The 17028-nt window shown below is 33.7% G+C and overlaps 2 protein-coding genes and 1 long non-coding RNA gene across 20 annotated transcripts; all 3 read right to left on the bottom strand.

Moving 5' to 3' along the window:
* Positions 1–155: 155 nt before the first annotated feature.
* On the bottom strand, positions 156–2712 carry LOC131603832 (2-oxoglutarate-Fe(II) type oxidoreductase hxnY-like). The gene is made up of 10 exons (XM_058876267.1): positions 2555–2712; positions 2151–2439; positions 2013–2064; positions 1728–1849; positions 1536–1636; positions 1401–1459; positions 1232–1288; positions 906–951; positions 682–761; positions 156–579 (listed from the first exon to the last, which is right to left on the bottom strand). Exons 1-10 carry the CDS (start codon positions 2639–2641, stop codon positions 489–491), a joined length of 984 nt encoding a protein of 327 aa, XP_058732250.1. The 5' UTR covers positions 2642–2712; the 3' UTR covers positions 156–488.
* A 1066-nt stretch (positions 2713–3778) lies between these two features.
* LOC131603830 (uncharacterized) lies at positions 3779–11268 on the bottom strand. 18 transcript variants are annotated; one of them, XR_009284523.1, is made up of 15 exons: positions 11133–11268; positions 10808–10952; positions 10673–10737; positions 10478–10579; positions 10123–10292; positions 9785–9968; positions 9592–9669; positions 9308–9390; positions 9028–9235; positions 8504–8567; positions 6644–8376; positions 6149–6550; positions 5719–5786; positions 4726–5558; positions 3903–4608 (listed from the first exon to the last, which is right to left on the bottom strand). It is a non-coding gene; the product is annotated as an uncharacterized LOC131603830 (long non-coding RNA). The 18 variants fall into 18 exon arrangements; XR_009284520.1 differs by having other exon boundaries at positions 3783–4608; positions 8504–9235; XR_009284525.1 differs by having other exon boundaries at positions 3902–4608; positions 4726–4841; positions 5266–5558; positions 6644–9235.
* Positions 11269–12561: 1293 nt separating this feature from the next.
* LOC131603829 (E3 ubiquitin-protein ligase ORTHRUS 2-like) lies at positions 12562–16515 on the bottom strand. The gene is made up of 8 exons (XM_058876264.1): positions 15944–16515; positions 15106–15773; positions 14921–15020; positions 14735–14796; positions 14522–14624; positions 14191–14290; positions 13830–14047; positions 12562–13258 (listed from the first exon to the last, which is right to left on the bottom strand). Exons 1-8 carry the CDS (start codon positions 16352–16354, stop codon positions 12965–12967), a joined length of 1956 nt encoding a protein of 651 aa, XP_058732247.1. The 5' UTR covers positions 16355–16515; the 3' UTR covers positions 12562–12964.
* Positions 16516–17028: the final 513 nt, after the last annotated feature.

Below are 17028 nucleotides of genomic sequence, written 5' to 3'. Positions count from 1 at the left end.
CTGGTTTTCACGAGTCCGCCTGTTTAAGAGCCAGTTTAGTTAAATAAACGGTCAAATAATACAACCAGACTAGTGATAAGCATAGTTTATGGTTTTTATCGGTTGGACCGACTGAAATAGTCTGAATTTTAAAATTATGAATCATACCGATAGAATAGAGAAAGAGGTCATAAATTTGAAATTAGAATGTGAAAGCAAAATGGAATTGTGAAATATTGAGATAGACTCTCTAGAAGACTGACCCAGCCTAGACATAGAATAATGTTTGAGTCTAAAATTTTCAACTGAAAATATTCCACATTACCCATTATTCTCTCCACTCACTTCTTATAACAACCTCAAGAGTAGGCAGCACCCTTTTCTCATACCCCTTGACCCTCTTTTTCTTTCTCTTAAACACCCTCTACATGGTGGACCTATTATTCTTAGGATTAATCAACATCTCTAATCTACCAGCTCAAATGTAATTGGTGCCCAATCACATATGCTCAGGATTGTTGTTTATCATATACCAGCAGATCAGCATGTGTTTCCTTATAGCGCTGACTCAAGTAGTCCCGGTAATAGATAGGAGCAAATCTGAAAACACATATAAGCAATGATGTAAGTAAGACTCATAAAGAATGCTAAAAAGAAAGATCATTGTACATGTTGTTAAATCAGACAATAGTGTTCATTTACTTAGGAGGATTTGCATCTGATTTGCAGGTTGGCAAGCATTCCACTAGACAATCATGACCAGGCTCCAAGAAATATGCAATCTGTAAATAAACAATACAGAAACAAGTAAAACATCATTGTGTTTTTACAAGTTTAGTACGTTAAAAATTGTAGAAAGCAGCATGGAGAGGTAGCATTAGAAAATTGAACTCGGTTTTAAGAGATGGCTTAAAAATCAAGCTTACAGAATATCTCTCTTGACCATTTCCTATAACTCTGTGCAATGTTGACCTGAGTTTAAGTGTAAAGTAAATTATGAATTTTGCAATGAACACTATAAATTAAAAAGGATGAACTGAAAAAGTACTAATATTTAACGGTCGTGGTCGCGACAATGATTGCGGTCGTTATAGTGTGAATTAACCATAATTTGTTCTTTAATATAGAAACAATGATAAAGGTATCGGTATCAGCACCTTCCTATACCGTTTTGTCGCAACCATTTTCGCGGTTGCGGACCGTTTTTTAAAACCCTGAATAGCAATATAGCTGCATTGAAAAAGTTTCTCACTTGAAAGTACAGTTGCTCCAGCGCTCCAACATGTCTCCAAGATTAACTATAAATGCTCTGCAAAACATACAGTATAAATGATGTAAAATTTCAATGGAGACAATATTATAAAAGAGAAATGTCAATAGTAATAATGAATATGTTGCAAGAAGCAATCATAAAGACTAACCCTTTTAGTGGTTTCACATCCTCCCATATCTGAGGTTCAGCTTCCTTATTTTTGCATATCTGCGAAACATAGTCTTCAATTATAGGTGAAATTTTAGTGTTATAGCAGAAACAGAAAAATGTGTTGTATTCTTACTTGAAGACCCGGGACATCATCGGTTGCTAACAAAGTAATCAGACCATAATCGGTATGAGCTCCAGCTGCGTATAAACCTTGCGACGGATCTGAGATCTTATCTTCATGACATGACAACAAACAATGAATCATGAATCCAGTAGTCGAAGTTGCGATGTATTAAGGCACACAAAAACGGTTAATTCAATATACCTTGATAGTGTAGCAAACGCACAATTGCAATGGGGTCTCCTAGGGTTTCTGGTTTATCGAAAAAATTAGCATCCAAATCAAGTGCAAGAGCTATTATCTTTGCAACTGCTTTCCCCACTTCTCTAAATACCTCATTAAAAACCATAAACAAACAATGAATGAACAAATACTTAATAAGATGTTAACCAATATAACAAGCTATAAAGCACATACACAGATACGAACACCAGACATGACATCGACCCTAAATAAATTGATCTAAATCACAAGTAAAGCAAAACTTACAATGCTCGGCGTTGGTATTCTTCCATAGTCTCCCTCCATCCCGGGAGAACATCTAACCGAACATAGACATATCATAATTGATGAGAAACCAAAAATTTATTGTTCAACCAAAGAAACATAGAATCAACTAATTATCACCTGATGCAGGCCATAAGTTTGGGCCATGAAAAGGTTTGTGATCAAGTGGATCAGTAGCTTCAACTCCAATATAATAACCTTCTTTAAAATCACCATGTAACTGGTTCTGAGGGTCAAGGATTTCATCGAGAAGAGGAGTGTATCCCCTACTCTTATCGTTTCGGAGAACCTTCATCTTCTCGTTGAGTGGAAGACTGAAAAATTTCTTGCTCTGATCAAAAACCTGGTCCATAAACTCCTGGCTGATTCCATGGTTGATAATATAGAAAAACCCAGAATCGGTGCAAGACTTTTTAGTTGAAAATTGGAGCGAAAAATACAAAAGAAAAAAATTATGAGAATTGGTTCTTTTATGTATAAAATCGAAGTGGAGACAAGAGTAATGAGTTGTTTTAGATTTATACCTGTTTGAGTAAATTAACGGATTGTTGGATATTGTCGTTGGAGAAGTCAATGCAATTGAGGACTGCTTCTGCATTCTCTTTCTTCATTTTCGCGATCAACTCACCACTTTCTGCTCTCTTTGGATATATTTTGTGTTTAACTAGTAACTAACCCGTGCGTTTGCACGGGTTCTGGTACGGGACGCGCATTTATTTTAAGTCCCCACTTGATATTATAATATATTTATTATATAAAAATTAGTAAAACAAAAAAATTGATAGTATAAGTAAAAAAACAGTTAAGCTGGATATTTTTTAAAAGTAAATATCGAGTAAAAAAATCACTGTCCCAAAGATGATACTTGCATACCAGATATTATGGGGGAGTTATATATATATATATATATATATATATATATATATATATATATATATATATATATATATATATATTGAAGTATTTAAAATAAATATAACTTGTGATAACAATGTGAGGGTTACCCAAAAAATAATAATAATAACAGATTAGTAAAATTATTAAGTAAGTGGTTAAAAAAATATCTAAAAAATTAAGAAGCGGTTATAATTAAATAAATGATTTGGAAATAAAAAATAGTTATGAGAAGGACTTGGGAAACTTACCGTTCATTAGTTGGAAAACGTTTTTTTTAAGAGCAAACAAAGATAATAATCGGTATAACTCCATCAGTCCCTGTGCAAACAATAAAATCGCAAGTGGCTCATTGAAAGAAATGACATCCAACCGATCTCCAGCTACGGTTAAGACAAACAAATCAAGGTACGATCTTCTTCAGTCGTAGTCGTATATCAGTCGATGCGTTGTTGTTATTGTAAGGTTTTCTATTCCGAAACATCTTCTTATAGCAATCGTGATGTTGAAAACTTACGGTTACTGAAGATTTGGAGTTTTATTTTCCTTTGCATGTGGTCGTAGTCGCACGGGTTGACAATCCAGAGAAGCTGAGAAATAATGTTTTGATAAGTTACGTTGCGACAACTATAATTATTGTTAACAATGCTGCACATGCTGAGATATCCGTGCGTCTGCACGGGTTCTGGTACGGGACGCGCATTTGTTTCAGATATATATTTTTTTAAAAATATATTTGGTTACCCGTGAAGAAATAATAATTAAATGTATAATTAATAAAAAATTATTTTGATCATTAACTTTGTCCCGTTAATAATCAATATTTTAATCAATTGTACACTTTATATACCTCAAACCATAGACCCATGTTAAAAATAGTAAAATTAGATTTCCTTTATAATAAGTTATATTTATATATAGATAAATAGAATAACAAAAAAAATAAAATATTATATATTTATTAAAACAATATAATTATTTTTTTATCAATATCACTATTATCTTCGCAGTCTACTATATTACGGTTAGAGTGAAAAGGGAGATTAAGCATGTTATGACTAATAAATTATCCATCCAAGACAAAAAATAATAAAAATTAACAAAGCCTTAAAAATATTGTTTTATATCACATAATTAAAAATATTAATTGTATTTATAAGATATTATAAAAACTTATTTAAATTTAAGTGTACTTACATATTTCAAGGTATGAGAAATATATTTTTACTATGGATAATGAATAAGTTATTAAGCCAACAATGGGATAGCACGTTATGAAACAATTGACAGTGAATTGAAAGAAAACCATCCACGACTAAAAATAGGCAACAAAAACATTCTTTCACTCATTCCACTCACTCATTTGTAACATAACAACAACCTATAAAAATAAACGAATATAACATTCACAACATATTATATAGGGAAGAAAAGAAATCCCAACAGGAGTTCAAGGCGTAACATCAGTTTTACATGCTGAAGAATTGTCATCATCATGAGCATTCATCTTGATTAAAGGCAATATGTACATGTTAATTGAGGGTGAGGGATAAGTATCTCATGGAAGAAACATTTGTGTCCTTTAATGAGTTTCTTGTGATTCCAAATACATCTTCAAGCATCCCTTCTTGCTCTAGCTTAGCATCTCTTTCAAGTTCAACCAAACATAGGAGTTAATGGCAAGCTTCAAATCAAACAAAAATAAAAGGAAAAAGATAAATAAGAAGTAAACTGAAAAAATTCAATTTCAGTTGTAAAGCACCTCCTCAACCCATATATTGATCAATGATCACAATATTACCTTTAATACTGCAATTTTTTGCAAAAAGCAGCTGCTCTCACTTTTAGAGTTTTTTCACTTCTATTTGAGAGGCGAGCATATTTGCCTAGCTTTCAGGATATGCAAATGGGCTACAACTTTTTAAAGATTAAACAATCAGTTTAATACAAACTTGAATTATTTATGGAATGTGCACATTACTTCATGATTAATGGAAAGAGTTAAAGTATGTTAAAGAACTTAGAAAATAAGAAAATCGACAAAAGTTAAAATCAAGCATAGATAACAGATCAGTTATACATTGTTAAAAGGTAAAAAAAGAACAGATAATGAAGCATAACATTTCCTCCAATAAAATTAAGCATAGATAATACCCCTCCAAAGCTTCTGCAATGCATTTTAAAATTCAGACCGGTTAAACATAAACTTGATATCAAGCAGATAAGGCTCATTAAGTGGCTTAAATTGGTAGAGAAATTACAGACAACAATAAAAAGAATCATTATTATTATTATTATTATTATTATTATTTATTATAACCTGTTTGGTGATGATAGAGACCTGCTTGATTGGTTGCCTCCAATTAGCCAATCATTCGGGATGCTTCTTTCTCGTTTGGACCAACTGTTGCCAGATTTAAACTACTTCTACCACCCCTCCTTAATTCACCAAAGTATCGTCTCTGCCACCCCTCCTTGAGTCACAAAAGTCATCATTAGAGCTTCGCCTCCACCCCATCACCGTGAGGATCTAAAACCTATACCATCCCAAGAACCTCTTCGGTTACTTCGTTCTCTATCAGAAAATATCCCGTAGAAATTACTTGGAGGTCCATCATCTTACAAAGGAGGTAACTGAATACAAAGTACCAAATGTAACACATTTTAATATAATCAGTAATGCGACTAATTGATGCCAAATAAGGATATTTTGGTTGGGAAGAACACTATTATGACACATGCAATTCACACAAACAAATTAAAATATTAGTAACCGTTTTTAATTTTAATTTACCTTAGCGGCTTTGGAAATTGTATTTACATATGGTATGTCCTTCTCAAGTAAATCTTTAGCAATGTCATCTGGAAGATCAAAAACAACTCCTTGAACTTGATATTAGGCAATTGGCAATGTAAAACTATCAAACAATTAGTGAACAGTGTAGGTGGATTCCCAAAAACCCTGAAGTTCCAAGAAAGACAAGCACAGAAACAAAAAGATGTAAAGTAATACTTTCAGTGTAGGTGGATTCCCAACTGGCAATGTAATATTTCAGGAGAGAGGTAAAAGATGCAAAGTTCTATTCTAAAAAGCAAGTAAGTAACAACATTCAGTTTAAAAGGAAATTGAAGCAAACACCTTTTTAAACATTTAAACTATATATATGATTGAGCCAATACTAACCACTCACAAACGAATCCAAGGTTATGATATAAATATATACCTTGAGACCAGCAGCAAGGTGGGTCAAAAACCTTATAGAAATGGAAGCAGAACATCATATGAACTGTTTGCCTATAATTTAATAGTATTTTCATTTGAAAGACAATTTCACAAACATGTAGACTGCACTTGAAGCCTTGAAGCCTTTACACGAACACCCGAATTACGATAACCCGAATCCGAAACAACACTCAAATCAACAACTCTCACTGTATTAGATGGTTCCATCCTCTCAAATCTTCCATGGTTCAAAGATGTAGAACTATGGTTAAAATCAGAACAATTACCCGCATGATCAAACTCGCCAATGCGAATATGAGTAAACGTGCCATCGATAGTCGTAACTTGCCTAAGTTTGGAGATGTGGTTCATGAAGATATTAGTAGTTACCTTACTACGGTTTCTACAAAAAAATACAGAAACCAAGTATCAATATTAATTTGATATTGTCAATGTTATATTATTATTATATAACTAATTAAATCAAATGATTTACTTGATTTGTAGAAATTGTAGAATTCATGCGATACTAAGTGACTGTCTTGGACAGAAGGAGGAACAATCCTTGACAAACCAGCATCACCAATATTGCTCACATAGTTTCCGTCAAGCAAAATGTTTACAGGTTTCAAGTTACAGTGCTTTATCGGTTCAGGTTTAGTCAGGTGAAGGAAAAGGAGTCCAATGGCTATCTCAGTAGCAATTTGAAATCTCAACAGGCAACACAAATAACTCTATAAAAGCACTTTGAAAGTCTTAAAATTTCAAACTTCATCAATAGCCAAACCTGAAAGTGTTCCAAATCAAAATATAAATAACTAATAGAATGGATTAATAGAAAATGCGACTTTCATTCCACAAAACCAAAACGCCGCGGCTAAGTCGACCCGAGCTGATATGGCAGGAATGCCTCTCTCAAGTGCAACTTAAACTTGTGCTTCATTTTAGTCTTTCAAAGCTAAAGACATTGCAATAAAATCTCTTTCGAATAAGAGGGTGTAGGAGTGTTTGTTATTATAAGGTACCACAAAGCAATCCAACAAACTACATACCAGCCCTATAAACCATACAAGCCAAATACATAAACTGTGTAAACCAAAACCATACCTGCAAGTAGTGTCTATCCAAAGAAAGCCCTATATCAGTTTCTAAAACTGTCATAACAGTCCACAAACATACCAGATGCACAACAGGTCCATTGATCCTTGGACAATAATAAGCATAACATCAAGCATCCCATATACTTTTTAATATACATAAAACCAAATTTATTGTGAAGTAAATCAATTGGTGTTATCTTCATCCATGAAATTTATTGTGTGCATCTCTTGAAAAGTTGAAACTATAAGAAAACATGATGTTATTTTGACACTAAGCCATATTTTAAACATCTTAGTAAACATTAAAAAGTAGTTACTCTTACAGGTCTCTTATTAAGGAATACGACATAGTATTAAGTTAGGAAGAAACCCTACCACATAAAGTCATTATCTATTTGTAGTTCACATGAAGCAGATAATATGAGTCCGTATATTGTCATAGTACTATCAGTATAAATAGAGTTATACGGTTACAAAAAATTAAGGCTACATTTTGTCCTTCAAAAACATATTATGATGCCTGGAAAAGGTGCAAGTGCAAAATATTAAGTGTAATGATATACTACCAGTGTATTAGTCGGTCCATACGGGAGGAAGGATGAGCTATAGATGGTTTTCGTTGATGAGGAGGAGGAAGGATGTTACCTAAGCTTAATAGCATGCCCGTGATATTCATTCTCCATGATCACCACAAATGCGTCAATTCATATTCAGACTCTTCTAACATCCCTATGATGGAGGAGGAGTCATTGATTTTTTGTTTCAGTACCCTCACCAGAAGCATTAGTTGGAGATGACTGTCAAAGAATGTTTGAGGCTTCTAATATTTTGGTCTAAGCACTATCAAGACATTTAGTAGGAGATGGTTAATTTTGGCATGGCGGTCATGATTGTCTATCGACAATCCTGCCGCGTCGTCGGTGATGTAAACTACTGACATTCTTGAATTGTTAGTCCAAACTTCGGCCACTACGACGTTGCATTTGAGGTCAGTGAGAATACATAAAACTTCTTACAGCAAACCTGGCCTAACTCGTCCTGTTAACTCGATCGTTGTATGTTTGGCTACAACTTGAACTCTTACCGACCTTCTCACGGATCAGAAACTCTGGATTCTTGGACCGAATGACTGAAGCAAACAAAGCAAAAGTATTATTAGTACAAATGTAATAATTCAGATGTTGCAATTGTGGTTGTCATGTCTTTACGGAGACATCTATGGGCGTTTTATTTAGTCTGCAATTGCGTTGCCTAACCGAGAATTGTAGAAAGTATGATATGATGACTCCTCATACTTCTCCTCCTTCGAAATCTCTCATCCTTGAAACATCAAATTCTCAAAAATTCAGAAAAAAATATCAATGAAGATATCAAAGGTTTGATATAATAACTTAGCAGTAGGAAGGGTTAAGGTTCGCCAATGCGGTTGAGAGTGATACACTTTCCGTCGGTGTTCAGTCAGAAGTGATACACTGACCGAACCATTTTTGTGCTTGATATTTGATAGTAGGCGAAATTTACTAACACACACTTTTAAAGAAGATAATAGTTACTAATAATCAGGTTCAAATAATATGAAGTGGAAAATATAAAGTGCAAGACAAATGACTCACCGAACCTCACAAATCTGAGGAACAAATCATTATTCTATTGGTTTCAAAACTATCATTCAAACCTAATGCTAGGAGTGCCAAACATTAGGTTTAAAGCATATGGATTGTTAAACAGACAAGCCAAATACTATAACAACAATCCAATTATGAAATAAGGAAATCATTACCCATAAAACTAACTTCTTAATAAGTGTGATTGATAGAGGCATTGAATTTTAACAGCAGCAGCATCTTCAATACTTCTATAACTCTCGTTCGTACTAGAAGTCAAACGGATCACAACAACAACAACCTGTGCAGCAGCCACTGCAGCATCAGCTGCCGCCGCAGTAGAAACATCCACAGCCATAGCATGATTTCTCTATGGATGACTCCCTACATTAATTGAGATTGGACTTTTCAAACAATAAGTCAAAGTCGCAAAGAATAACCAAGTGGGAAAATTACCTCTTTGTGCAGCACGCGAGTGTCTTGAACATGCAATACGCTTACCACTGAAGCTCGTTGATATGAATTTCTCTTTTCAAAACCTACACATAAGGAACAATGAGAAGCCTAACACAAATTTGGTTCAGAAACTGTTGAGGTTGCAGAATTGGAGAAAACAAAGACCAGCTGAAGCTGCACATTCCCAAGTTATATAAATCCTTATTAAATGTCAAGTTTTATATGCTTACAATCATATAATTGTAAATCTTAACGACATAAACAATTCATTCGAGATAACTTACAGACGTAACCGAAAAATATACAATATAACGTTGCTATGATTGGCAAAGGTATAGAAGCAAAAACGACCCCAAATTTTCCTGATTCAAAGCGAAATTATGCAGCATGAGATATTATTAAGTAAAGATAATAAAAGCATCAAGTTGCACAGATTGTAAAATCATGAAATAGTGCGGAGATTCTAGTCTATCATACCAAATACATATAAGAACATCATAAAACCGGCTGATATATGGATGACTCTTCGGCTTCCCACTCTTGTCAAGGCCAATAATCCAGAGGCACAATGTTAGCTAAATGCTTTTGTCAATAAGAAAGCTGTTGTGCTTCTTCATCAATCCACGACGGTGTTTACAATGTTACGGTTGCTCCACACACGCTGGAATAACAAACCATTCAAAGCCAACATCAATATTTTCAAATCATCAAATCAACAAAAACGGTGAAATCATAAAACAATATCCATAAACAAATTTCATTGAACTTAGAATTTCTTGAAAATCAGAAGAAATTATCGGCATTAGAGTTTTCACCCCTTAATATGCCTTTGTAAGGATCCTGTTGAAAATAAAAAGCATGAGAAAAGAGAGACAAACACCGATCCAGGTATCCCACACTTGAAAACTGGACCAGAATAGAGGCATTACAATGTTGAGTTCATATAACGGGTATTTCCCAAATTGAAAAGACCAGCTGTATGTCCCTGCCCAAAGAAAAAGGGGGGAAATCAAATATTCAAACATAAAAAATATTCTGATTCAATCCAACCTCATGGTTATTAACTTCATGGTTATTTAACTTATTATGAATTTTAAGAAAATATGGTTTAAACTAAAGCAAGAACTATCATGAAAGTTGCCCAAGAAAATAAAAAAGCATCAAGAGTACCTTGTTGCTATAAAACTTAGCCATTTGCCAATTTTCTTCAACATTAAAAATCACATGATCACCATGCATATATAGTTGTTGTTTGTTCCCAAATTTCAAAACCTAAACAGATCAAATAAAAGAGAATAAGTTAATAAGAAAACCTAAATGGGAAAGTCACACATAAACCATTTTGTGTCAAAGTAGTTTCTCTACGTTCAATGCAGAATTTTATCGAACACCTGGTGGGTCAAATGTGAAAGAGGAAGGAACCCTAAAATCTGCACAAATAAAATATCAATTAATATAAACAAAAAATGAGAACAAAAGTACATATCTGACATCACAAACCTTGTAAAGAAGATGATTAAGTTTGTGAGGAAGAAAAAGACCGCCACAAGTTTGCGAGGAAGATAAACACTGATGTCAACCAAACCCGTAAATCTCACCACCACCGACGAATCTTCCCTCTTCCGTGTGAGCCAACATCATCAACCTGAAACAACAAATACTAAATCAAAATCGAAGCAGTTCAAAACTCAATAACAAAAATGAACAAACATGAGTAAAAGAGAAAAAACGAAGAATCAGGAGAAGTTTCGAGAAAAGGTTCGTAAAAGAGAAAAGAGAAAATTAATTTGGAGATTTTTGATTGGAAGAAGAGAAAGAACAGTACACAGAGTGGATATAGAAAGAAGAAAACTTGAAACCCTAAAAGCTAAAGAAGCAAGATTCAAAATTTGAATTTCAAAATTAAAAAAGAGGAACGAAAGTTAGAAGACGTGGAGGATATGGCATAAGCAAATTGAAGGGAAACTTGATAAAGCTATCCACGTGGAGCATTTGTGAGACAGCAGGGCAAAATTGGAATTTCCAGACCATCAATCTTTCTTATATTGTAGATACTTTAAATATATTTTTTTAAATATGGCAGACACCTCAGTATATTTATATATATTATCAACATAATTTTAATACTTTGATTACTTATTAATTCATAACAAAAGATTATAAACTCTCACCTTGAAGAGAAAAAAACTGAAAAATATATATGTAATTTTATACAGTTTTTTATTTAATTGAAAAAGTGATATCTTATATGTTAATTTAAGAATATTATATAATTAAGTTTAATTTTTATCTGTTTGAAGTTATAATATTATCTTGCTTTTTCTTTAGTAATTATTTAATTATTATAAAATGTATATTTCTATATATAAATTTACATACCGGTCTGACCTGGGTTCGATCCAATCAAACTTTTAAATCTCGAACTCATACTTGTACGGGTTTAATGTTCAATTAGGTTATGATCACCCTAGATAATCTTCACTTGAAATTTTATAAAATTTTATACAAAATATTTGACCGGAAAGTAACAGAGATTTTATGCCTAAACAAATGTTTGAAGAGAGCATGAAATAAGTTTTGTAGATGATTTTACTTTAATACTTGGACTTACTTCTTACATGAAACAACAAATGTTTTTGCAATGTTCACTAGTTTTAAAGCTTGTTTTGAAAATGTGGTTGCTGCATATACTACATTTTCCTTTGATGACGGATCGAGGTGGTTCAAAGAATTTGTATAATTTTTCAAATTGCAAGGTATTTGACTACAACATACACTCCTCAATAAAACGGGCTTAATGAAAAGGAAAATATGATGATAATGAACACGGTGTGCTCTAAGTTGGCATGATAATGAAGACGGTGTGCTCTATGTTGGCTGAGAAATGGGTCCTAAAATGTTGGGGCTATGAAAATGTAAAATGGAGTGTCCATACTCCCAATTCTCAATAGATGTCTTAGCACCAATGTGCAAAATAAAACTTCTCAAGAGGCCCGAAGTGGTGTGTTGTCAAGAATTTATTGCTTTCATATTTTTAGATGTGTGATTCATGCACATGTTCCAAACCAGAAAAAATAATTAAGTTAGATGACAATAACAAGAAATACGTTTTGTTGGGAGTAAGTAATGAATGAAAGGCTACATCTTGCATGTTCCAATTTCTAAAAAAATCACTATTATCTAAGATGTGATTTTTGAAGAGGATGTATGTTTGAATTGTCACAACAATAAGATGAATGAGAGTTTGATGCTTCAGAGTTTTAAAATAATTATCAGAATGACATTGAAAATGGAGTAAAGGGCAGTGAAGAAGGAAATTTCAATAAAGAAAAAGAAATCGGTGATGACACAACTCTGACTATTGAACACCATTTACAAATGTGTAATTTTCATTTATACAAGTTTTCAACAGTTCTGAAAAACATTTTTGTAAGTTTCATGCCTCGAATACTAGTAAGTTTCATGTTAGCCAAAAACTAAAATAAGCATCTTTGTTTTGGATTTACCAAATCACGTTTAAGAAACCACATCCCAATGCAAAAAGAAAAATGAATATAATGAAGCAACTATTTGAAGCTTTTGAGTTGAAGTGGTTTTTCAACGTGATTTTGATCGACTTGATGGACATCCAAACTGGTATTAAAAGAACATCATCCTTTAATCAAAATCCATTGATTCGCTTTCTACTACTGCATCATCAATATGTTCCTCCAAGTTCACCACAACCTTGCCACCGGCAACTTTCCTCTCCTTCTTTGGAGGATCCAAATCATTGTTAATCTCCATCAAGACTTTTTCACCTGAATCACAGGGATTTGAAACCTCCTCCATCTCCTCATCCGGCGTGAGATTTTCATCACTTTTAGCACTTAATTCTTCAGAACTCTCCTCCATCTGCTGCTCAGTCTGTCGCTGGAGTGATTCAATGACACCCATCATCTCCCTGTTAACCTATCAAAAAACATAAATAAACAAAACAAGACTCTTATTATCTTAGAGCAAACAACACTTCAAATTGAATAAATTGCAATTACAGTTGTTAGTCTATTTCACTGAATATTTGCAACAAAACATCACAAACACTATCAAATGCATAGACACTACACTGTCAATAATATTTTAAGAGTACCTAGTGATTTGCAACAAAACTTTGAACAATATCAAATGCACACACACTGTCAATATTAAGTACCTAAAACATCATAATAAACACTAAATTCCATAATGAATTACATTACAGTTTCATGGTAAATTAGGAATACTAGTCATTTCATAGTAAATTAGGAATACAGTTAAAAGAAATTCGAGGGTTCAATTTGGAGAATAATAATCCATTGAGCAAATATAAATCCTGATAACAATATAATTATTGATCACATTACTGCTAAGCAATGAAATGCAAAAGTAGATAAAAAGGCTAATAACACTCACTACAAAGTTTGGTCACAAAGAAAACTCACTTCACACTGAAATCAAGCAGTTTTCTTCATAAACATCTATTTTAACAAATGTGCAATAGTACCTGTGGATTCTGAAGATAATCAGCTATATCAGCTGAACAAGTAGGACATTTCATAATGTTCTTGCGTGTCCGCAAAGAGCGTCCACTTTGAGATGCCCTCTGTCTGATATAGCTTTGGCCAGAAAAGGCATCCTCCAGGCAAGCTTTGCAGAAGTTGTGAGCACAAGGAGTAGTAAGAGGTGAAGACAACACTTTGTGACATATATTGCAACCAAAATCTGCAAAAATATTGAGCACGGAGGCAACACTGTATTAACTTAACGAGTCCACTTCTATATGGTGTTATAACAAGAACAGCTTCAAATAACAATGATCTAACAAAAGGAAGCAAGGTTAATTGTTATCATCACGGATTATATACCTTTTAACAGCGTATCCTTGCTTTTTTTGGAGGACACCCTTTTGCTTGTTTTCTTACTTAGTGGTGGGGCCTTCTTCCACAACCAGCAGCCCTTTTTCTCCTGAAATTTAGACAAATACACACACTGAGACCTTCCAAAATCTGTAGAACAGCAAAGTTGGAAGGGAGAAAAATAATTTTCCCAAAATCTAGACTTAATTATCGTGAGTATCATATCTTACTAAGTAGAAAAATAATGCCTAGAAAACAATGAACAAATGTAATAAACAAAAGTGAAAGAAACACCAACACATCAAGAAATTTTTAAGAAAAACAGACATATACAACTTACATCAAAGTCCCATGACGGATCACCCTTTCTTTCAGTAATATCAATTGCACCCTTAAATTCCTCAATTATAGGTAGTGAACGGGGACGGTCTCCAGATAAATCACTGCAGATCAACAAAATGAATGAAAGTGGTCAAGTTCTATACTCCCACATGCATTAGTACACACACACAAAAAAAAAAGGAAATATAAAAATCGAGGAACTAAAACCAACCTTGTCCATGGAGCTGGCTCATTGTCACACCTCACAAACAAATACCTGCAAACCTTATGACCCTATCACAGAAAGAATCCCAGTCAATAATAAAGTTTAAACAAATGATGCTCGATTAGGTCTAACTCAGTGTACTAAGTTGAATAAATTCAATGATTGGTTATTAAAACCAATAATGATACTTACTTGTATTCCAATTTTGCGCCAGCATTTCTCAATTCTATAAACGCCGTCGTATCTCACCCCTTTTTCAGGTGCATAAGAGGAACGTTTCTCCTTGTGGGACCTGAACCAAATAAACAGATCCATAAACAAAATCCAAGACAAAACATCACATTAAATAAGGAATCAATCAATCAACAAAAACGGACCTAACAACACGAACAGGATAACCTTTTCGACAACTGACTCTCAAAGCCTCATTATAACTCTCAAACTTCTGATCAAAAGACTGATCCTTATTGGTACGTTTGTTACCACTGAGATCTCTTCCACCACTTCCAGTATAAAGAAACCACTCACCATGATCCTCATCATCAACATATCCACCAGAAAGAGCCACGGATTGAGCACCATGATTACTCTGACCTGCAATCCCAGCAACATGAGGTAAATGAGCCCCCCATTGCCTACATTCCATCCTATCCTCCCACGAATCACCAACAAGAACCCCACGGTTCCTCGTTGGATCATTCTCAGCAACAATCGGCCCAAAATGATCTTTAGCAATCGTCACAAATATCTTCCCACTACAAGCATTCGCCTTCCCTGTTTTCTTTGCTCTCTCCGTAGTGTAAGCAGTATCAGGAAGCTCATCATTATGAACAGTGTGATAAACTTTCGAACCGCCACTCCCTCCAACACCACCCTCCGATCTCGCTAGCTTCGCATTACGAATCGCTATCGCTAACTGTGAATTAATTCGTGGATTACTTGCCATCTTCGCCGGAATTGGAGTCCTACAATTCGAACAGGTGTTCTTTCCTTGCCTAATACATTTCTCAAAACACTTCAAACAAAAATTGTGCCCGCACGGAGTCTTCATCATCATTATCATCATCATCATCATCATCAACAACAACAACAAAAACAACAAACAAAAACTCAGTTTCAAATAATAATTTAACAAAATTGAGAAAAATAATTAGTAATTTGAATCGGTGAATAGAAAGAACAAAAAAAAAAACTCATGAAACGAAAGAAACTCACAGTGACAGGTCTCTCCAGTAACTGCACGCAAACGGAACAATTGAGGCTTCCATCGAAGATATCAATAGAATCATTACATCCTCTATTGATGGTTTCACTTTCAGTAGAAGATCCACCAACGAGTTCTTGGCGTTTCTTCGCTTTCTCTTCATCGGTGAGCGACGGATCGTTCTCGATGGCGCGAATTGAGGAAACGAGATCGCCGGCGATGGACGGAGCAAGCGAATCGGCGGCGAGGTTCGGTTGAGAGCAATCGGGACATTCCCAATCGACGATAGTGGTTGGAGCGAGGGGTAAACATGTAAAATGCCATGGAGTTACGCATGTTATGCAGTGGAGAGTTTCGGTTTCTAGAGGCTTCTGTTTGCATACCATGCAAACGCCATTAGAGTCGCAGGGAAACTGCGCCATTTTCTTTTTCTCAGTTTTTTTTTTTTTTTTGAGTTGAAAATTATGTAATAATAAGGTTTTTTTTTCTCCTTTTTATAGTGATATTTTTAATCCAATTCTCACTCGAGAGGGAAGGGGCTTTTGAATTTCTACTCATTTTTAAGCTGGTTTTTGCTCGATCTCTTCGTCTTCTTCGGTTTCTCTGATTTTTTAATCTTGAAGAGGTAATTTAATATTTTATTGTGCGTATCTAGTCACTTTTTACGTATTTAAAATATTTTTAATTAAATTATTATCTTTTTTCGATAATTACTATATATTGAATAAAAATTTGTTTGTTAACAAAATTATTAGGTTCAGCCAATTGATTGAATGGATAACTATGTATGAATATTATTGTTGGAACGTTCACGACATTTTACTTATTTGTATTTTAAAAAAATATTAACATTACCATATCTAAGAAATTTTAGAAAAATAAAATTTTGACTATTAATTTATTATACTGAAAAAAATAATTTATAAACAATACATCTTGTTTTTCCACGTTATTTTTCTTTTGACTTATTTTTTACATTTTAAATAAAATATATTTTGATGTTTTTTAAACAATTTGTTCAAAGTAATCTGAATTATTTAATATTTATTTTATGTATTTTTATTATTAAAATAAATAATTATGAATGATGTTGATT

Source organism: Vicia villosa, linkage group LG5 (genome assembly GCF_029867415.1).
Source record: "Vicia villosa cultivar HV-30 ecotype Madison, WI linkage group LG5, Vvil1.0, whole genome shotgun sequence".
Taxonomy (NCBI): Eukaryota; Viridiplantae; Streptophyta; class Magnoliopsida; order Fabales; family Fabaceae; genus Vicia; species Vicia villosa.
The sequence above is the reverse complement of the archived record's forward strand: the minus strand, read 5'-3'. Positions and strand labels throughout refer to the sequence as shown.

Bases quoted from the DNA above. Each gene is read 5' to 3' on its own strand.
- LOC131603829 (XM_058876264.1), bottom strand. From the start codon at position 16,354: ATGGCGCAGTTTCCCTGCGACTCTAATGGCGTTTGCATGGTATGCAAA. The intron at 14,625-14,734 runs GTTGGTTTTAGT...GTTGATCTGCAG, and splicing joins GAGCCAGCTCCATGGACAAG to TGATTTATCTGGAGACCGTC. The intron at 13,259-13,829 runs GTACTATTGCAC...GTTTTTTGATAG, and splicing joins ATTATCTTCAGAATCCACAG to GTTAACAGGGAGATGATGGG.
- LOC131603832 (XM_058876267.1), bottom strand. From the start codon at position 2,641: ATGAAGAAAGAGAATGCAGAAGCAGTCCTCAATTGCATTGACTTCTCC. The intron at 1,637-1,727 runs GTATATTGAATT...CATGTCATGAAG, and splicing joins GCGTTTGCTACACTATCAAG to ATAAGATCTCAGATCCGTCG. The intron at 580-681 runs GTAAATGAACAC...ATGTGTTTTCAG, and splicing joins TCAGATGCAAATCCTCCTAA to ATTTGCTCCTATCTATTACC.